At 35.2% G+C, this 23,159-nt stretch overlaps 2 protein-coding genes across 3 annotated transcripts; both read left to right on the top strand.

Moving 5' to 3' along the window:
* The first annotated feature begins 3,007 nt into the window (after window positions 1–3,007).
* Window positions 3,008–4,836, top strand: LOC114580576. Its single transcript, XM_028698533.1, has 3 exons — window positions 3,008–3,199; window positions 3,555–4,491; window positions 4,598–4,836. The coding sequence occupies exons 1-3, from the start codon at window positions 3,008–3,010 to the stop codon at window positions 4,834–4,836; spliced, it is 1,368 nt and encodes a 455-aa protein (XP_028554366.1).
* Window positions 4,837–5,206: 370 nt separating this feature from the next.
* Window positions 5,207–20,629, top strand: LOC110107492. 2 transcript variants are annotated; one of them, XM_028698544.1, is made up of 5 exons: window positions 5,207–5,699; window positions 6,111–6,339; window positions 18,267–18,335; window positions 19,385–19,517; window positions 19,727–20,629. In XM_028698544.1, the coding sequence occupies exons 1-5, from the start codon at window positions 5,474–5,476 to the stop codon at window positions 20,540–20,542; spliced, it is 1,473 nt and encodes a 490-aa protein (XP_028554377.1). In that variant the 5' UTR covers window positions 5,207–5,473; the 3' UTR covers window positions 20,543–20,629. The 2 variants fall into 2 exon arrangements, with proteins under 2 accessions (XP_028554377.1, XP_020693425.1); XM_020837766.2 differs by having other exon boundaries at window positions 5,208–5,699; window positions 6,111–6,312.
* The last annotated feature ends 2,530 nt before the right edge of the window (window positions 20,630–23,159 follow it).

Here is a 23,159-nt window from a genome sequence, read left to right as displayed (position 1 = left end):
TAAATTTGGGTTTATATGAGAGGAATCCAATAAGATAAAAATAGTACATTGTGAGTAATTTTAGATCTTGATCTAGCTAAATTAAATTAGTTTGTCCCTATATAGGTTGTTTTGTTGATCCCCTACAAAAGCGTTATGCCTATTGAGAACATCCTCAAACTCTTATTACTAAGAGGAGTTTGAATCTACCTTTAATTCATTACGGGGCACTTTGATTTGCATGCAATTCATCGAGAAATTTTTAAAGATGAAATCCTCTCAAAGCCATTGCAACATCTATAGGTGGGTAAAATTTCAATCCTACAAATGGCATTACTAATAATAGCTATAGACCCATGGTGTACACGAATGATTAGACTGAGCAAGTGATTTACTATCAAACACAACATTATTGTTAAACTCAACTTCAATAATTGCAAACTAATTTCGCTAACACAAAGTTACACTATGCATCTAAATATAAATAATCTTATGATGATTATAAAATGATATTAGATGTGAGAGCAATTAATTAATTAGCACAACATTGATTGATTTACATCAACACCATAGCATATGCGTCATAAGCACACAAATCATCACATAAACAAGTCTACAGTGCAAGCAAACCTAATTTATAAAATAATGGGATATTTACATACATACCATTTATTTTATGTTATTTATGAATCTAATACCTAAAACTTTAATATTACATTTCTATCACTCATAGAATAGATATAGGAGATTGAATGAAATATTAAAGTTTATAAGGTGGTATGAGTAGTAAGAATGAAATATATGAGTGATAGATTTGATAGCAAAATTTTATATAAATATTAATACTGTAATATTAAAGTTGCAGGTTATCCGGTCCAAGCAAGCTCGTAATCTTCAATAGCAGTGAACTTGAGCAGAAAAAAACCATCATCCATGGTTAAGAGAGAAAGGGAACCTTTGAGTGACCAGGTCTTCTTGATCACCGAAAGTAAAGCTTCGTAAAATGGCCTCCTTCCGATCGAGTAGCCGACAAGAGAAAGTGACGATTCAAGTGCTCCAGCTACAAATTGCTCGCTGGTGAACTGTGCTGTCAAGTTTTGCGCGGGAACAAATGAGTGGGAGTGAGAAAAAGTTGTGGACACTTGCGGGGTGGTGGTGAGTAGGTTCTTCCAAAGGGGAAGAACGACATTTGTAGCAGTGGAGGAGGAAGGGAGAGGCGGGAACTCGTCTACAGCCATGGGGTGAGACCCCCCTGGCCGGAGAGGCAGGTTAGGGCAAAAAACCTCCAAACCCTAGCAGAGCAAAATATCTCAACGACCATGGTTTTTTTTCGGGAAGCCTTTCATCTTGCAGAAATGGAAGCCTGATTTCGTGCCTAAACGTGAGGAGTTCCCTTCCATTCCTTTATGGATAAAAATTCTGAACTTGCCGCTATTTCTCTGGACCCCCGAAGGTATCTCTAAACTTGCAAGTTGTATATGTATTCCTATTGCTGTTGACGCTCTTACTGCGGCTAAAACTTGCCTCACCTTTGCGCGAATCTGTGTCCAAGTCACCAGTAATTCCCCTCTCCCTGAAGAAATTTACTACAGTGTAGACGGTAAATATACTCCTTTAAGAGTGCAATACGATTGGAAGCCTGAAAAATACAGTCAGTGTGGATCTATAATGCACCCCCCACTCTTTGTCCCAAAGACCCAATATTGAAGCCTCCTACAACCATAAAACCGAGAGGTAGAAGTTCCAGTCGCAAAGCGCGACCCTCCCCCCCACCCAGACTAAACATTCCTAAGCCAGCACCTCACAAGTTTATTCAAAATAACCCTTCTATTACCCTACCAACCATATTACTCTTGCCGCAACAACCTAGCCTTGGTACCCTCCTTCCAAACCTGAATTCCCCCTCAGGTGACATCTGGAGATTTCGGATACCACCCCTCAAACATAAGAGATTCCCCTACTAAACACCAAGAACAAATTCCAAACCTTATGTGACCATGAAAATGGAGATGACATTTACCCATACAACAACCCCATATACAATCCCCCTTTACAAACTACAGCCATCAATAACCCAAATCTCAGTAGTCCCCATAGACCTCTCCCCGCAACTTTCAGCCCAACATTCCCAACCCCTCCACAGAGACCTCCTCCTCTTCATCCCTCACTACCAAAGCCCAGCAGCCAAACACCCAAAGCCAAAAACAAACAAGAGGCAAGCAAGCAAAGAAAGCCTCTACCCCCAAGTCAAAGTCCTAATGTCCCTCCCTAACATTGCAGCCTGGAATATCCGTGGGTTTAATAACCCGGACAAAGTATTATGCTGCAAAAAACTTGCCCAAACCCACAACCTTGACCTCCTCTGTATACTTGAAGCTAAGATTACTCCCTCTAGCTTCTCTAATCATTGGTTTCAATCCAACCACAAAGTTTTTCCTAAAAAAGCCTCTTGTGATAACTTCAACCACTCCAACCCAGGCCACATTTGGTTAAAATGGAATGCTGACACTATAAATTTCACCCCTCTCACCATGTCCAATCAATTTATTCATGGCATTATAAAAGTTAACTCTACTTTTATTTGTGCTATTACTTTTGTTTATGCAAGCAATTCTTATGTGGAAAGACAAATTTTGTGGAACAATTTACTAGCTATTGCTGATACTATTAACTCCCCTTGGGCCATTCTTGGGGATTTTAATTGTTGCTGGACGGCGGAAGAAAAAGCGGGTGGCTGTGCTCTTACTAGTCCCAGACTAGGTGATTTTAACCGTATGATATTCAACTCTGGTTTGCAAGATTTGTCCTATGTTGGTCACTTCTTTACCTGGCACAATCAACAACACCTCAACCCAATCCACATCAAATTAGACAGGGTCATGATCAACGATAGTTGGTGATCCCAACTCTTTCTACAAAGTTGGTGATCCCGACTACTTCGATCACTCTCCACTCCTGTTGGTTAATGAAATCTACTACTGGTATTAGGAAGGGATGTCCGCTCTCTCCCTACCTCTTTAGCATTATCATGGATGGTCTTTCTACTAGTTTTGATTTGGCTGTGGCTAACAAATCTTTTGATGGTATTTCAGCTGATAACTGTGAAGTTACCCATCTCATGTTTGCTGATGACCTACTTGTTTTTGGTTATGCTACCACAGCCAATGCTAACACACTCAATTCCATCCTTAAGGACTTTGCTTCGGTTACTGGTCTAAAGGTTAATCCTCAAAAAAGCTCTATTTTGCTATCCAAAAACAGCCCTCTGGATGTGGAAATCTGTATTATACTCAATGTTCAACAATCTCATAATCCCATAAAATATTTGGGATTGCCCATATTTTACAAGAAACTAAAACTTAAAGACTTCCCAGCCCCTGTTGGAAAAAATCTCTAATCATTTAGAGGGGTGGAGAGCAAAAACTTTGTCTTTTGTGGGCAGAATACAATATATCAAATTCACAATTTGTAACACTATTGCTTACTGTATTCGAGGCTCTATAATGCATAAAGGTGTTTCTAAGAAGATCAACCACATGTGTTCTCGTTTCACTTTTTTTGGTAATATCAATCAGAAAAAACTTTTTACTGTGTCTTGGAAAAACACCTGTACCCCAAAACAGAATGACGGCTTGGGTATCCCGTCTATTGATTATCTATACCATAATTATGCTTGCTCTATCATTTGGAGGTTTCTTAATTCTAACAGCCTCCTTTTCTATTGGTGGAGAGCAAAATACTACTCACTTTGGAACTTTACTTCGGCTAATAAGGCTCCTTATTGGGATCTTCTGTGTAAGAAAGCAAGCTGCATAAGAAACTGCATTTCTTTCTCTATAACCCCAAGTAGCAACCTCTCTGTTATCTGGGACCCTTGGTGTGGGGGGAATTCCATTGCTGATTACCTGAAGGCCTCTAACTCTATTACCAACTATTCCAGTTACTTTAGCTGGAAAGTTTCTAATATTATTCTTAGGGATAATTGGAACCTTCCTCAGTTTTTTGAAAGTCATATCTCCTTTATTATTAAGGCTGTTCCCATCAGTTCTCTGGCGGAAAATCATTTTTGGGTTGGCAAACAAAACCCAGTGTTTGTTGATTTATATAAACAGTTCTATTGTAATTGGAGCAAGGTTCCCTGGTACAAGTATGTCTGGCACAAGCATCATGCCCTTAGATACTCGGTATATGTCTGGCTTGCTTTTAAAGATGGATTAAAAACTTCTGAATTTCTGGCCAAGAGAGGTATTAACACTGCTGCCAAGTGTTGTTTCTGTCACGATGATACTGAAACCATTTCTCATCTCTTTTTTGAGTGCAGTTTCACTTTTGCTATTGCTAAATATTTTTTACCTTGGCTGAACGTTCTTCTTATGAGGCCCAACCTGCATCAGCTATACAATTCTATTTTTGAGCAAAGGTCTTTAGCCCATAGCAGAAATTATCATCTTCTCACTTCCTCTGCTATCATCTACTTCTTATGGAGAGCTAGAAATGATCGAATTTTTGGTGGTATTGTCGACAGTCAAATCACAGTTATCACAAAAATTAGAAAAGCTGTCTCTCTTAACACCAATGGCTGGCACAATGTTTGATTCTCTGGAAGTTCTGGTTCTAGGCTATGCCTTGAAGAATCTGGTTTATGCCTGTCGTGATGAGTATGTAATGAAAATTTTGGGGAACCTGCAGATTTTGCTGGACTGCCAGGTGGCATGGATGTCTATTTTTGAAAGGACGATGATGATCGCTGATTCTTATCAGTTGCCCCTTGGATGGTCGACTTGGCAACCAGGGGCTTTGATCTTATTTTGGCCCATTCGAGAAAATGACCCTTACCGACAACAAAGAGCAATCTGAGTCCTTTGAGGCTTTTTCCGCCTCAGTGTTCTACTGTTTTAATTTTACATTGTATTTTGCTTTCTTTAGAATCCATAATCCAGTATTGTGGTGATTATGGATTACAGTTTTCAGTTTCTTACATGTAATTTCTTTTAAGCAATGAAAAGGGCTATGCCCCTAAATTTCCCCAAAAAAAAAAAAAAAAGTTGCAGGATATATATATATATATATATATATATGCAAAGGATTCATGTAGCCGACCCCACGTAGTGGGATAAAGGCTTGATGTTGTTGTTGTTGTTGTTGTACTAAATAATGATTTCGGAAATAATATTTAACGGCCGCCGTAGGTCCGTAGCCCGATTTAAATGCAACGTGGCCGAGAATTCGGGTCACCAAGCGAAAGCCTTGAATAAAAAGCTCAACGCCCTAATTCTTTGGTGTGGCTGACCCTTAGCCTCCACGTTTTTGCCGCCTTCCGGCAGCCATAGTTTGAAAGCGAGAAACCACGTATGCTCTTAATCCCCCGGTTACCTCCACCGCTAGCCATCGTTCCTTCTCTATATCCTAAAAAGTTGAAAACTTGGAAACCGAACAAACTCAAAGTGCCCTGCAAACTCCAAGTAGAAAGCTATCCCTTCTCCAATATCTTCTCATGGAAGAAGAATCCTCTGCAAACAGTAGCCCTAACCTCAGGAATCCTTCTCGTTGCGATGAGTGTGGATCGAACCCCTGGAAGTATCGATGCCCTGGATGCTCGATCCGCTCATGCAGCCTTCCCTGCGTGAACTCGCACAAGAAGCGCACCAGTTGTACTGGCAAACGCAGGCTCACTGAACATGTGCCGCTTTCGCAGTTCGACGACAACCTCCTCCTCGCAGGTCCGTTTGCCTCGTCCTCACTGCTATTTAGCGTGAAGTTATTGGGATTGTTTTACTAACTCTTCGATTCAAAGTTCTCTCAATTTATGCCATCCCTGTTTCATGTTTCTCATTTATTTGTGAAGCGTGTTTGGAGTGATCAGGGACTTGGTTAATTCTCATAATATGGTGAACTATATATCCATTACGCTCCACAAAGCTAATGGTTATAGTGCTATATTTTCCAGTTCAAAATCATATCGGTTGGAATTGATGCAAAATCATTGGTCGTCGAAAGCTGTTATTTTATATAGATGTGAAGCTCTTTAATGCTAAAATAATTAGAATGTGAGCATTTTTTAGTGGAATTTTGCGGTTTGTGTATCAATATTGAAATGCTCTGTGATTTTAATTGCTTGTGTGCGAGTGAAGACTACAGGTTTCTCGAAGAAACTAAGAGGGTGGCAGAGTCTGCTAGGAGAATGATTAGTGGATTTCGTTGCTATTTTGGCTTTAAGCTGCCAACTAAGCTTTTTATGCTCCGAAATGCTGCTCGACGGAGACAGATTCAGCTCTTGTTCTTCCCTGCTGGGATGTCAAAGAGAGAAACAAATCAATCCAGATATGATCAGAGGTTTAATTTCTTCTCCTTCCTAAGAAGGTTTAAAAAAAAAACTGTTTTCTCTGAAACTATAATCTTGATCCTTCATGACTTTATTTTTCTTGGATCATTCTTCATCTTTTGGTTTATTTTATTCTTTCAATAATTTAATGACAAACTAGGTGGTTTTAGATGCCCGTTGCAAATGGTTTCCATGCTCATATAATTTTTGTTTTGAACTGAACTAGGATATATCTTAGGAAATTTAGCTGTCATTGATTTTGAAATGATAAAAATAGTTTTTTGGAAATTGTTTGTGGTCATAAAAAAAAAACATTTTGAAATTACCAAAAGGAGGTGTTTATTTGAGAAATACGAAAGTCTAAGATTTTTCTTATGCTCTCAAGAATGAGAGGAAAGTGAGAGAGAAATTGATTAGTGGGCTTTTTTTTTTTAATATTCATACAACACCTTTAAGTGCATGAACATTATTATATTTGTAAGAGATTTTGTTAGACACTAAAGGAAATACAAAGAAGGAAATTAATCTAGGGAAAAACTATGTTATCTGAGATTTTTTGTGTTGATAACTAAATTAGGAAAGAATTCACTAAATAAAATATGCTCTTAAATCAATCAATAGTTCATAGAAGATTTTGATAATGTTTAGATATGATATGGCTCTATATGATGATGGTGCTCAGCATCATCTTCCCTTAGAAGAACTCTCATTTGGAGGATGCTCAACAAGGCAGCCCGTCAATAGAAATGGTTGAAGGCCTTGTCAATGAATACGGAGGTAGTGTTGTCTATAGGATATTAGATCTTTGATATTAAAAACAAGATTAATATGATATTATTGTGTAAAATTAATTAACTTAGCTATGTTTCCTATTTCCGTTGAGATTTTAAAGGATTCAGAAGATACAAAAATGAGTTTCATAAAGTAATTGGTAAGAAATAGTTCTAATGTAATATGAACCAAAACATAGTCTCATTCAAGAAATTTAAGAAAATTTTGTGGAGCATTTGCAACTAACTTATACTTTTTAGTTTGTGAAGTATGATTTTTTCCCCTATGCTAAACAACTTTAGTGGTAGAGAAAAAAAGAATAGGAGTGATAAACAATGGGATGAGATTAGTGAGGATGCAAAATTTTTAATTGTAAAAAATTCAATGAGAAACTTATCGGTAGTTCTATTTGAAGCACTGCTATAGACAAAATTTTTAGTAAGAGGTATTAAATCTATTTTACCTAATTTTTTGCTTACAAGGAAGCGTAAAGGATTTCATATTGTGGTTGGCCATTTTCATTAAGCCACTCTTTTGTGGAAGGAAAGTAGATGAAAATTTTAAGATAGGGCCAAAGAACTTTCATAAAGTGTGCAAAAGTTTTAAAAAATAAAAATAAAATAGCATCAATTAAATCCATGGAGGTGAGCAATGTTACCAATGAATAAAGGAGATATGTGTGGAGTGTTTAATAACCTTGTAGTAGGGCAAAAAGTGGACCATCTTACAGAATTTGTTTGCTACAATAGCGATAGGAGTTATATTTGCGGCAATCCTTGACAAACCAAAATTGAAGTTTCTATTCATACATTGCCAAGGAAAATTAGGGATGTGCAATGGTGTTTATGGTTTATTGGGTTATTTGGTCATCATTTTAAATTGTTAAGTCCATCATTGAATGATTAAGCAAGCAACATCTTGATTAATTGAGGGCTAATACAAATGATTATTGACAAGATCTTATCGTCTTGTCACATTCAACGTATTTGACTAGATTACTTGCATGTAATTCCCAAATGAAAAGTTTCTCAGGGATGCATGAGGAGCACAAAGGCATGGCCATTTTAAAACGAAGTTATCAAGAAGTGTAAATGTTTGATAAGTGAGATGATTATTATCGGTAAGTGAAGTGTAAATGTTATTAAAACTAATGGCAAAAGAATTGATTTCTTTTTAGTTAGAAAAACATAGGCAATGCAATATATAATTAGGAGATATTGGATGCAGCTAAGTGTATTGGTAGCCTTATTAATGACTCTAATTTGATGCCTATGGATGAAACAATATTCCTAAAAATATGCAACCCATGTAGCATGGCAAGAGTTCAATTTTATTTGTGAGTGCAAGTACTTTGCAGAATCATGGTTACAATGAAGAGAAAACTTGTGAGGTAAAAGATAGTGCCGATATCGCAAGGCTAGTATGATTATGCATGACTCATGATCATAAGTAGAATAACATTGTTTAAACTCATTATGTTTTTCACTAAATAGGTTATGATATATCCTTCTTGGCTCAGGACATTGTCAATGCCAACTCTAGAGGCATCACATGCTATCTTGTATACTTTAGAAAAGCCAAGGAGATGAAGAACATGTGATTTAGCCATTTTATGTTGAAAAGTGCATGTTTTATGTTTAGATATTATTTTTTGGGCACATTGGTTATTCAAAATTAGGGAAAAATGACATATATGAAAGATATGTATGCTATCAATCTTCCACAACAATAGAGGGTGTGAAAATGCAACACATGATCATCTCTTTCTCAAATTCTTCCGAGCAGTTTACGTCATCACCTGAATAGGGATCATGATCTTTCAAAGCTTCATCGAGTGTTATTGTGCTCAATCTTTGGTTTTGTAGTGCTAAGAATGAGTGTGTAATTGGGACACTAAGGGGACAAGTTTCTTGGTTTTCAAGCAAGTAAAGAATTTTTCTTGTGTTTGTTGTTTTTGTGTGATAGGAGGTTTAGACGAGTTTTCTCTTGTTGTGATCAAACCAACAATGGTTGATTTCTAAGGTGCAGGGAGATGATTATGTCTAGGACCCACAGGAAGGGAGGCACTATATGTGCATAGTTATGGTAGATTGCCTAAGATAGATTTACTCATTAATTTCTTACACTTTTGGCATGTTTTTACTTAAAGTGCGCAATGATACATGGGTGTTGGGTTTGTACTGATGCCACTTTATATGAATGCTCTAAATGAATTTATTCATGATCATCCAATTATGTTCGTTGAGAAGATAATGAGTGAAAAAGTTTTCAAATTTAATTAGTTGATTAGTGCCAAACAAAAAATATTACTGAAGATTGTTCAACCAGACAACAAGCTATTGTCTATGATATTGGGGAATATATTTTTGATGGAGATGACACATGGAAATCCATGTGCCAATGGTGGTGTGCATGTGCGATCAAGTTAATTTTTGACTATTATCCAGGAGTGTTTATCATGTTCTCTTAGTTTCATAGAGAAGGGTTTGCTCTGCTTTTTGTTAGTCATGTGATACTAGTTGTAGGTTTCTTCAATTTGAGCCAGCCAACTAATGAAAGCATTTATATCATGAATGTTGTTGGAGAAGTGATAGTTTAACATGTGATCTTAGAGGTGGGATTGTCTATGTGATCATTTTGATAGCTAAGCTTGGTATTCGATAATAATGAGAAAAATCCTTCTCATTTTGAGGTGGGTGATTATACAGTTGTGAATGTTTTACTCATCATTACTATGATATCGATGAGGATATAATGACTTTTTGGAGCATTAGGATGATAGAAATGTTCTCACGCATAAAGATTGTCCTTTGGATATGGTTCGATGCATGTGTAAATTTACATTATGGTCATCCAAAATGTCAGATGGTGGTAGGCATTGTTTTGGTGGAGCACATTTTTTTAGGAGGTGGTGTTGGGGTGCATTGTTATTGGTGTATTGGAAATTAATACGAATAGAAGCTCATTTATCATTAGACATTTGGCTCTTATTATGAGTAAAATGGGTAAGTTATTTTTGGATTGTACAACCCTAGCAATAAGGTGGAGGAATTGGTCCTTAGAGTATGAGACTTTTGACTCACAGATTGATAAACCGGTGTATGTGAGTGATTCTTGTTTTTTTATGCTAGGAAGATGCTTATTAAGTTCCTCTTTTAGATCTATGGTAAGGTTTGACATGGGTGGCACATGCAAATGAGAATGAAAAAGGAGAGGAATCATGTGCTTTTAAACTTCAAGCATCTTCAAGTCACCAATATTTTTATTAAGAATCACTAAAAATTTGACAAATTTTTTTTTTGTTCTTACATAAATTAAACAACAACAAACCTTTTTCCCACTATGTGGGATTGGCTACATGAATCCTTTTTCTACATTGTGTCTTGTTAAGAGTTAAATTCTCGTCTAAATCTAATAAAGAAAGGTTATTTTTAATATTTTTTAGCCAAGTCTTTTTAGGCTTACATCTACCTTTCTTAACATAAGTCAGATTTAATACATCTACTTTCCTAAGGAAGGCTGCCGTTTTATGTGATCAAATCATCTAAGGCGACTCTCTCTGATCTTATCTTCCACTGGATCTACTCCAACCTTTTCACGTGTATGCTTATTTCGTATCCTGTCTCTTAGAGTAAAGCCTCTCATCCACGTGAGCATCCTCATCTCTGCAACACTCAACTTAATATTATGTTTCTCTTTTAATGACTAACATTTTGCATCATAAAGCATTGCATGCCTTGGTACCATCTTACAAAAATTAGAATAACATAAAAATATCTAGAGGGGGAGGAATTGAAGTGAAAAAAAAAAGCATAGAAGCATATCCAATGAAAAATTGATAAGCCTTAAAACACAACAAAAGGTGGTGTTTCTAGTAGACTACATATTCAATAGAAATGCAAGCCGAACTTGTGAGCCACTGAATGAGAGGGGGGAGGTTTCTCCTTTGCTAGTGAAGTTGCGATTACCTTTGCAGTAGTAAGAACAAAGTGTTATCAAGGTTTCAAGTCTTTAGAGGTGGAAAAAAAGTTTAGCGTTGGACGACGCTATGAGATTAGAGGAATGACATATTGGAGTCACAGTGGAGTGATTGACTAAGAAAATAATGTCGCTAAAGAGCTGAAGTAACAAGGGGACAATGAGCTTGGATATGGCAATGCAATAGGGAGTGCTGCACGAAACATTGTAACACTCCTGGTTGCATTGTTGGTGGAATCAATTCAAAATGTTTGAGACAACATTGCCTCGAACTATAAATGTTCAAGTTTAGCTTGAATTATTCTCAACTCCATATCAATGAACTAAGTAAGTCTTGTCAGCTTATCTTGAAATTACTTAGATTGCACTTTAATTTTTTCTTCATGTGATTATTTTAAAAAGTAGAAGTAAAATATGAAATATTAAAAAAAAAATTGGCATAAGATTTTAACAACTTTTGTCATATTTAAATTTTACTCAAGTAATTACAATTTTGGACAAACGTTGTTTTTTCCCCAACAAACTTTTCGTCAGTTTGTCTTCCGTCAGCTATTGGAAGCCACATGCCAAGTTCTTACAAAGGTAATGCTAAGTATTGAAATTCTAGCTTTCAATGAAGTATGTAGACAACATAATGTGGAAAAAAAAATTGCAAACTAGGTGATCCTGTCAAAGATAGAACGAGAATTGGTGAGGCTAAGAGAAGAAGGGGATTGAGGACGAGATGAGCGAGCATGCCTCAAAGAAAGCAAGGCAAGAAATTCTAAGGAAGGAAGAATTGCCATATGTGAAGCGACATGAAGCCCTTTTTTGTTTCATCTTCAACTCTAATACTAAATTACAAGATATTAGGCCATATTTATAGAAATAGCCTTAGTTTTAAATGTTAAAACTATCATTGAACTAATAAAACTTCCATACTAATCCTTGAATGTTATTTAACATACTAGTGATAACTTAGTTACAAATAAAAACAAACACAAAATAAATTTATAACTGTGAACTAATGTTACTTGCACTATATCATATTCTTTGAGCTATAAAAAAATAATAATATTCTTTGAGCTATAAATAACTCTAACTTTATAGAATTGAAAATTGATGAAGGTAAAGTCGGAGGTCTTGAATTGTAGAGCTAATAAAAATCATCTAGAGAAGAGAGAAGATTATGAGTCCATCCAAAAAAATGTGATGAATGTGAAATCAATTTCAAGGAAGAAGAGATTTAGGGGAAGAACATCAATGCATCATAGCTGTGAACTAATGTTACTTGCACTATATCATATTCTTTGAGCTATAAAAAAAAAATATATTCTTTGAGCTATAAATAACTCTAACTTTATAGAATTGAAAATTGATGAAGGTAAAGTTGGAGGTCTTGAATTGTAGAGCTAATAAAAATCATCTAGAGAAGAGAGAAGATTATGAGTCCATCCAAAAAAATGTGATGAATGTGAAATCAATTTCAAGGAAGAAGAGATTTAGGGGAAGAACATCACCACATTAGCATTATCAGTAGAATATTCTTATCATAGATTCTCAAAACATTATCAAAACTATCAATATGGAAGCTTATAGGTCTTCATGTATATTCTTAGATTGATACTATCAAGTACTAAATAAGACTGACTTTCCCCCCTCATTTTTGCTTGATTGGACTGGAATGACCATTAAGGTTGGGTTAAACCCAATTGAGTTGGCTTCTAAAGATCAATTGAAGTTAGCGAGGAGAATGCAGGATGTGCATGAGAGAGCATATAAAAGAGTGAGTGGTTAGAGCGAGCGATTCATGCTAACAAGGGAGGCAAACAACGAAGGCATAGGCGAGCTTGAAATTGTGAGAATTTGGATTATGTTGTTGAGTGTATAGCTGAGTGATGTATGAAATCTTGTTATTATATACCATTTTTGTAATGTTGGGCATGTAATGAAGTAACACCGGACATGATTGGCATCAGTGGATCAAGTGAGACTTGTGCGAGTGCTTTTGGAGATATTTGATAGGACAATTACATATAATGATCACTCATGGCGTAGAACCAAAATTAGAGTGAACAACACATTGTTGGTCACATAAGGTGTAGAGGCTACAACTCTGAAGCCTTTTGTGAGGGGTGCATGTCATTGTAGTCACAATAAAAATAATTGATTTAAGGGCAGTCAGGGTCGCATGTGATCACGAAGAAGTTAGTAGAAGCAAGATCCTTTTATAAGTTAGCAAATGCAGGATCATCATAAAAGTAGAAGCAAGATCACCATGGAGTGCGAGCAAAGGTGTGGGCGGATGTGCATGGGAATGGCTTAGCTAGTTGTGATCAATTAGACTGTCTATGATAACAACTTAGGCATCAAATAGTGGAAAGATCAAATGGATCTTGCTAGTTGAAGCTTTGATGTTTCAACCTCTTGGTTTAGGTTGCTAATTTGTAGATGTTGGGCATATGATGAAATAACACCGGACATCTTGTTTTTATTGAAGATGAGATCACTAAGGGTCCATTGATGAAGATGCATCGTCTATAGGAAGTTTGATGTTTAGGATCAAGAGGTGTAAAGTTTGGATCGTTGAATCAAAATTTGTATAAAACGATGAATTTTTCGTTGTTTTGGATGAGTTTGTTTTTGAATTTTAAACTATAGATTGGAATAAAATATACTGTAATTTCCTTAAAATTGGAACTTAATGAATATGCTTTTATATATAATATTGTTTATAATTTGGAGTTTATTTAAGAATTAGTTACTTTTTGTTATAAAATCAATTTATTTGGATTATGTCTATTTTAAATTAATTGTTGTTGTAATTTTGCTTATAAATAGCTTTAGAATTTTACAAAAAAAATCAACCATTCTCTTCCAGAATCCTCTTTTTTATTTCCAATTCCTATTCTGTCTTTTTTCCTTACAATTTTCGGGTCTTATAACAGAATATTCAATGTAGCATGTACCCAAAGCTATAGCAAAAAAGCAGCTACAATGCTTAGCACTAAAGCACAACATTGGTACTACATATCAACTGTGGTACTGTATCACAATTGATGTCGACAACATTCAACAAGGAAAAAAGTCATAAATTTATTGTTGTTTACTATCTTAGTGTGAAAGTAGTCCAAAAACAATAAACTTGATTGTCGTTACATTATGTAGGAGGAGAAAACAATGAAGTGAAGTCATCTGCTTTATGAAGCAACGTTTGAGGCACCTTTAATTGATTGATAAATCTATAAAACATCTCTAGAAAAATTCCGACAATGATTTCAAACATGTATTAGCTTCATTGTGGGCTTATGTAATAACATTGATATATTGGATAAAGATCAAGTAGGCATCAAAGCATTGTTCTGTGGTGCGTTATTCAAACAAAGAGTGGATATAAATACCATGGAGGGTTTCTTCTTGTTACGGAGTCACATTGAAATCCAAGAAAGAGACAAGTATAGGAAGAAGAAATACAATCAATGTTTAATAACAATGAGGGATAAGTATGGTCATCATGGAATGGATGAGGATGCAAACAATCACTATTGCGACTAGTGAGTCTACTCATATTCCCCTATGTTTAAATGCATAAACAATTCAAAGAGAATTGATTCACATTGTGTGGGTATGAAGCCCATGATAGGGTTGCTTTGCTTGTTCAAAGTTAAATCGTTATGCTCTGACATTGTGGATGCCCATGTAAAGATGAATGGCTACTAAGATGAAAATTAGTGGATGTTCAAACAATTATTACATCAAGGGTTCTCTCAATGGGGATATATAGTTAATCGATAGGTGAAGTAACATAGTTCGGGGCAATGTTAAGGACAATTTGTGCAGAATTACACCACTGCATTTCAATACCAGACAGTTGCTTTAAGAGTGAATCTTAAAGATATACAAAATTTGATGAAGCACACCTCAGAGCTTTATTCTCAAATTGCAAATGAGCTCCACTTGGCTCTTATTGTTGATCTTAGGTAGGACAATATGATGATGGTGCTTATAGAATTAAGACAGAGGAAAGAAGACTAACGAAATATTAGTTGTAATTTTTTTTTCCCTCAAAAGTAAAAGGAAAATAAGTTTGATGATTGCCCTTCTCTTATCCTTACAAAACCAATGACTTAAATAAGTTTTGTGGTTATTGTTAAATACTTGGTCACGTATGATGCACCGATATAGACGAGATGATACACATATACAGTATGACACAGATATTATACATATTTATTATTGAAAATATAGGATTAAGACATACATTGAACATAGAATTATAGTATTATATCTCAAAAATTAAAAATTATAAAATACTTATTGAAAGTAAATAAATATAATATGAATTCATATAAAATTACATTTATGTCAACTTCTCATTAAATAATAAATATATTTAAATTTATTAAAACATTTAAACTAAATTAAATAAGAAATAATCATGTGGTATTATATAGTGCTAGCTTGAAATTGTGAAAAGTTATTAATTTTTAAAAAAGAAAATAAATAAATTTTATGAAAACTTAGCAAAATAGCATAATAAGAAAAATAATATTAGTACTAAATAGCTATTAAGTTATTTAATTAATACATTTTAAAATAATAGTGAATAATTGGATTAACTAATGTTATTCATGTAATAGACTTAAGTTAAATTTTTTTATTTAGGACGTGTCTTAGACTTGCGCGTCTATCGATTTTTTTTTTCAAATTGGACACATAAATGGTGTGCCCGATACATATTGGGCAAGTCCTTCCGTCTTGTGTGTGTCTGACACAACAAATTTCATTATTGTACAGTATCGTTGTACATAGTCAGTTAAAAAAAAAAAAATCTTGAAACTGTACCTTGACCTCTTCCCTAAAAAAAGGAAAAAAATTATTGTTTTGGTGGAAAACACTGCTAAGTTCATTGGATAAGGTGAACTCATATCTATCTTTGAGACAGTGATGAAGATATAACAATAAGTTCATCCTCTAATGTGGTCACACGGTAGGAGTTGTTCACCTTGAAGATATAGGTCAAATAAGAGGTGATATGTCATCATTGACATTGATGACCAGAATAACCTCATTTTTTGCAAAGTTAATACATAGATTATGGTTGTAAAACATATCCCATCCCTGTCTTCATCATTTGGGTTTGATTTTAAAGAAGTCAAATAAGAAGATTGATCTTGAGCGATGTTCAAAGTTTGTAATATCTAGAAAGTTGCCTAAAATATTTCTGAATTTGTTCTAGCCTCTCATTCTTGCTTATAAATAATGTTGAGAGGTTGATTGCTATGCTGTGTCAAATATCAGCAGGAGAACAACACTAAATAAAGACGAACTCATCTATTTCTTTGATGACAACGCCAAAGGATAGGGAATGAGATCGTTCTCTAATATGGATACAGATGAGGAGTTGATCATCTTGAGGATGTTGGCTAAATAAGAGGTGATCAACACCATCATTGACGGCAATAATAATAATCTTATTTCTGCCAATTTAATGTAAAAATTATGATGGACAATATATCCCATCCTAGCCTTACCTTTTGTGTTAGATTCCGAAGAAATAATAGAAGAAGATTAATCACCGATGATCTTTTAAGTTTGTGATCTCCAGAAAAAAATTTAATATTTTTCTGAATCTGTTCTAGACTTTGATTGTGGCTTAAACAATAACGTGGTTGATTAGTGTGTTATGTTATCAATATCAATATGAGAGCAGCACAAACTAAATCAATTGCAATACTTGTATGAGTGTTTTTAAAGAGACTAGAAGATAGTTTAGGAAAGAATAGCTTAATTCATTTTTTAGGCAATTTGAAAACTACTCAAAATCATTGCATTGTTTTTTTATCCTTATTGGAACTAGGTCCAGGCTAAGTGGGCTTGAATCTCATAAGCAAACCATCAACTCACGGTCTCCAAAAAAGAAAGATTTGTTCAAAAATGGATTATCCAATGCTTAGTTTATCACTTGTGAATTGCAACATGGCTTTTCCTTATCCCTAAAGGCTCTCTAGCCAGCTTTATTAGATTTACAATATATATCATGAACTAGGAAAAATTATCTTTTACCTAGTGTATAAAAATATGAAAAGACTTATGTGCCGAAAAAATTGAGGATTATTGAGAAGAGTAGAATTCTCGTAGACTAGTACTTAAAAAAAATAGTAGGGAGATTGTTAAAGGGGAATGAAAATGGTGGAAAAATAATTAAAGCTACCAAATGATTAAATATGAAATATAGGTTGAAAAGAACAATACTGAAGTCACTTTTGTAGGATGATCACTATAATGCTGTCATCGATGTCTTGGATTGACATGATCTTTTAGCATGTTATATCCAATCCGTCGATCTCCGTGGTCGTCTCTGATAAGCGCGCCGAAATCTCCTATCGATGACCTCATCACGAGTCCTTTCCATCGACAAGGCAAAAATTTTCGTGGCTTTGGTCCATTTGACACAAGGTCAAGCCCTATTTGTAGGCTTGGGATTTATGCAGAAACTTATGTAAAATTATAATATAGACGTATATACATATGCATAATCTAAAATTTGATGGAGTGCTTCTAAGTGAATGTTTTATCTGTATTGATACTTGAATGAGTTTCCGGTCATTCTTTAGTACAGTGTGTAGACCCGAACCTACCATGCTTGGGCTGTTTCCAAGCTAGCAAAACTTTATGCGGTTAGTTAGCAGATCAGATCACCCATCTATTTTGATAAGGTACAGTGTGAGCTGCAATTTAGAACAAAGATATGATGACTAATAAATTCAATCTTACAAGTAGTTTTATAATAAATTTCAGTTGAAAAAGACAATTGCTAGTCATTTGTGCTTTATTTCCATTAGATTTAAGATTCTGTAGAACTTGTAGTTTGGTCTTTTGGTAAAAAAATTACAATAGTCTCAAAAATAACTAACCCTGGCCTTATACAATACTACTAGCGTGTGCCATAAATTTTGGTATATTATTATACATGATTTCATTAGTAGCAATATTAGTGTTTCATATCAAACCAAGTAATATTAAGTTATTAACCTTTCAAGAAACACAATATAAGCTTACGGTTAGTTGTTCCTATTTTTAAAATAAGTTATACTCTTATGTTTGTTTACCAAGTTTTAAACTTTTTTTTTTCATGAATAATCCTCATATTTATTATTTCTTGTATGCAGTTTAAACTTGAGATACCACCCGATTGTATCTATTATTCTGACAGCTTAATCTCTTGATTCTTCAGGAAAAACACTATTTTTTGGACACTTGAACTAAGGTTTCATGATACTGGTGTTGTTCTAGTTCACCACAGGTGAGTTTCATCAATCAGTGTTGTTTGATATTGATTAGTCGCACTTCTCATTCTATAAATCACTGAAGAATTTAACATAAATGTGCATTTCTCTCTTTTTGTCCCATTATGGAATATAAGGATAGCAACTCTGTTCTTAATTATCTTGAGCTCACTTGACCATTATGAGACTGTTATGCGTCCGGCCCAAGAGGGGCCGGCGGAAGCCGTAATGGGGCCCACTTGCTTATTTAAACAGTGTTTAGGAGGAAAATCTTGAATTAGGGGCTGTTTAGGGTTTTGTAAGCCTCCTTTGGCCTTAATTAGTCTTTGGAGGTTAGGGTTATCTTGAGATTTGCTGAATTTTTGAGATCTAGGGTTTATTTGGGCTCTACGATTTGCTAGAGATTTTGGAGAGTATTTCTTCCTCTTGAATTAAAGAAAATTGTATCTTGCTTTATTTTTCTTGTTGGTTATTTGAATCAAAGATTCCCCCTTGTGTTTCAATAGTTTTTGCATCGTTCTTGCTGATTTTTCCTTGAAATCAGCCCTTTTACCCGTTGTTTTTGCCAATTCTTGTTAGGTTTGCTTGTGAACTAAACTATTACCCTTGGGGTTACTTGCGAACTCAAATACTTCCTATCAGAGACTTATGATAGTATAGTGGCTAACTCCATTGGAGCGTATGCTTGTGGTTGGTTCCAACCTGCCCTGCCTTGCTTCAAGTATATTATTTTTTAAGTACTAGAAACTATTAACCAAGAATCCAACCTTCCCAACCCCTTTGATCCTGTCCAAACCTAATTTACTTAATTTTTTTTAAGAAGGGTGGTTTTGCTACGTGCAGATTGTAAAATAGAAATTTTAGGTGGGCATGCGTGTATTTTTTTCAAAACCGTTTGATCTATTGAAAGTTTATATACCAAATGAGCTGGATTGGGAGTTTCTTCATCTTCTATATCCATCTGATTTTCATTTTTAGTGGAGGACAAGTGCCTTGTTGAATTATTGTTTTCTGGCTGATGATACATTTTGATATAAGTCCTAACATGATATCTTATTTCCTTCAGTGTAGATGAACATGCAAACTTATTATCTATATTTGTGAAACATCTTACACCTGGCCCCTGGAATCATAAGCTGAGGTCATTTTGCGAAGCCCAGTTGGATGATTTAAAGCTTTTCCTCCAGATAAATCCAAAGGTATTATTTTGCTGGAATGCCATGAAACATTTAGGCTTTATTTGAGACGATTTTCTTATTGCTTCTTAAATCAATTTTTTAGTAAAAAATTAAATTTTTTGTACAAAAAAACTGCTTTAAGAAGCAGAAAAAAAACCATCCCAAACGAAGCCTTGGTGGATCGAAAATATGCACAAGCTTCCTTATGCTCGTTAACTTTCTTCTTGCAGAACTCAAAGTCAACTTTCAGGAAATTGGACATAGAAGCACCAATAGGTTCACAGTTAGCCAAGATTGTGGTGCTCGAGCATCCCATCATTTTTGTTTATCTTCCTTCGCATGAAAATGGCTTCGAAGTTGAGGCATCTAGAATGCCTTTACTTAGAAACCCACCTCCTTCAACTTTTGATGGTATACCAAGCCACAATGGTACTTTATATAGGGTGGAGGAGGTTGAAGAAGGTGAAATGCCTTCTGATACAAGAATTACAGATCTTGTGGATTGCAGGAAATCTGAAGCCAATTGTAATGTACCTTCTAACACTTTCATCGCAAAGGAAATAGCAAAAGAAGATAAACAGATTACAGAGGCAAATACTGGAGTTGTCAAAGATCAAATCTCTGGAGAGGCTCAAGGAGAACAAGCTACAAACTCTCCTGAATCAGGAGAAGCGGTATTTTATTTTGAGAAAGAACTCAGGGATGCTTATTCTGATCTGATTGGAGAGATGAATCCTGATGATTTTTTGTGCTTAGATGGTGTTTATGAAGACAGTGTTGACTTGAGAGAAGGAAGATGGTATGACATTGAAGAAAGACGAAGGGGCGATGCAGAAGAACTAAGGGATCCTGAGTTGGATGAATTAAGAGATGCCTTTGAGGGAAGGAAAGGGGATGGCTTGGGAGAAAAAGAAGAGAATGACGACTTGAAAGTAAGAAGAAATGGTGATCTGGAAGAAAAAAGGGTGGATTCATTTCTTTCTGGTGGGTTTTCCTTCGGGGAAATGGAATTAGAGGAGGGTGAGATCCCTTGTTTTTCTCAGTAACATTAGCCATTTCGTCACAGTGAAACAACATTTATTTATTGAAGATGGCTTAAACTGTTAGAATTCAGCACTGCTCCATTTGTTTGATTCTTTGAGCTCCATTTATTATGTTCGGACGTCAAACGTTATCTGGAGATCAACCAAAATGTGTCACGCTATCCTTCGCTTGGTACTGCGGCTCAGTACCGCTGACATGACGCATTTTGATTGGTCTTCGGACTGCTGCGTCCAGCCTCTGCACAAAATAGTTTTTCCATATATTGACATATATTTGACATGTATGTAATATATATTGATTAAACTAATAATAAGTATAATCATATATATACGCTTGACATGCATGTCTTAAAAAAATCAATCAAAATTTTATTAAAAAGCTCATTTCTATTTTGTATTTGTCTCGAGAGCTCTCACAATCTTCTAGTTCGACCTTTTCTTTTCTTGCATGTTTGGCGAACTTTCTTTTCTTGCATGCTTGGCTAGGATTTGGTTTAACATTGCGGAATTCGGTCATTGGCTTCTAAAGCTCGACTCTCGCATATTTGTCTCCAAAATTTTTTCTATACTAATTCGCCAAAGCTCAACTTCAAAGTTCGATGATTCTTGCTCTTCTCGATGCCAAGCCGAGTCTAGGTGGCGGCTAAATCCTCTCCTCTCTTGCCAAAGCCCGACGTCCTTCAAATAAACATTAAATAGTCAAAGTGAATGTAGATGAATCTTTCAACTAAATAGTTCTTCACCATAAGAGCTATTTAATTGCTTATATATATTTGGAATATTGTGTAATGTATAATGAAAAATAATAAATTTTATGCATTATTTTTAAATTTTAAAAAATAAAAAATTATGATATCGTGCTAAATGTATGTTCGTGTCCTATATTTTTAGATATATATATATGTCTTAGGCCTGTATCATGTTGTGTTAGTTTCCCTGTATCTATATTAGCTCATCCTATATTCATATTCAATTCTCTTTAAATTTTTTTTTTCAAATTTGAACAAATTAAATTATAAATTTACACACATTATATATATAAATATTAAATGTAAATTTTTTTTATTGGAAACTTTAACTCTCAACTTTTAAGTCAAGAATGCTCCTTGTATTTATAAATTTAATTAATTGAATTGCAGGTTATCGCTGGCTGCTGGCCTCTTTTCGGGCATGTTTAATTGTAAACGTTTTAAATGCAAAGCTTAAATGTTTTCAACTATCAATGTGAAAGTACTGTGTTATAATGATCTGTCGTCGTCGATTGTTTGCAGATTTTTTTTTTTTTTTTGGGAAAAATGGGGGCAAAGTCCCTTAAATTAATCACCAAAGGTTACAAGTAAAAAAAAAAGAAATACAAGTATAGAAAACTATACCACCCAAAAGAAAAAGAAATTTGCAGAAATAGAGGACTCAAGAAAATAGATCTACATCAAATGGCATTAATGCCCAAATCATAAAAGAAACCCACAGAGCCAATAGAGACACTGGTTGCCCATGAAGCCATCATAGCCAAAAAGAGGGCCATCACAGTGCCCAAATGACGCAATCCTGGTTGCCAAATGACCGTCCAAGGATGCATCGAAGATGTAGATCTAGCTCATCATCGTCCCAATTCTGCAAGCATCCGACCGAAGCAGCACGTGAAGAGTCTGAGGAAGGGAAACTACCCAAGCTCCATCCAATTGATAATCAAAACGAAGATGCCAAAAAATTTCAGGATAATAAAATTCAGCCCAACAGCAGCCGGAAACATCCCACTTAGGGATAAAAAATTGACTAGAATATATAAACGCCACCATCCAGAAAAAGACAGCTTACTAAAATAGGCTGATCAAATCAGAATTTCACCAAAATGTTCTTTGAGCAAATCATAATGCCTCCAATTTCTAGCTTTAGCAAAAATAGCATGAATAATAACTCTTTTGAGCTCATCAGACCTTCTCCAAACACTAGAGAACCGTCTATTGTTTCTTTCTCTCCACAGGAAATACACCAAAACAGCAACAGTAAAATAACAGAAGTTTATATCCACCTTGGTAAAATTCCGATAACTCCCAAAAAATTCAAAAACTTGCAGAAGATTCGGCCTTAAGTAGAATTTAGCCATATCAGGAAAAATAGCCATGAGTAAAAGGAATGAGAAATTGCATTAAAAAAAAAAAAACATGAGAGTGAGATTCCAAGTTGCCAATACAGAAAGAGCAGGAGGGATTAACCTGAATGCCCCTCAAATTAAGAATGTCCGCCATCAATAATTTACCTTTAACAGCCATCCAAGTGTAAGAGGCATAATATAATATCAAAAATCTGCTCCAGGATCGTCCAGGACGATCTGGATCGTTCTGGGACGATCAGTGGAAAGTTTGCTCCAGATTTTGCCCAGTTTTGCTCCAGGTGATTTTTTTGTACACATCGTCCAGGCCGATTTGGACATCGTCCAGGCCGATCGGCACTGTAGAAAATATCGGCCTGAGAATAGTTCTGGGAATCGTCCAGGGCGATCGGGACGATCGAATTTTGGTCTGATCGTCCCGGGACGATCTGGCGATCGGCCGGGCCGATCTGAAGGTTATAAAGCTGAAATCAGTCGTTTTGAAGAGAGAGAAAAATCAAATTAAAA

Source organism: Dendrobium catenatum, unplaced genomic scaffold (genome assembly GCF_001605985.2).
Source record: "Dendrobium catenatum unplaced genomic scaffold, ASM160598v2 fragScaff_scaffold_1105, whole genome shotgun sequence".
Lineage (NCBI taxonomy): Eukaryota > Viridiplantae > Streptophyta > Magnoliopsida > Asparagales > Orchidaceae > Dendrobium > Dendrobium catenatum.
The sequence above is the reverse complement of the archived record's forward strand: the minus strand, read 5'-3'. Positions and strand labels throughout refer to the sequence as shown.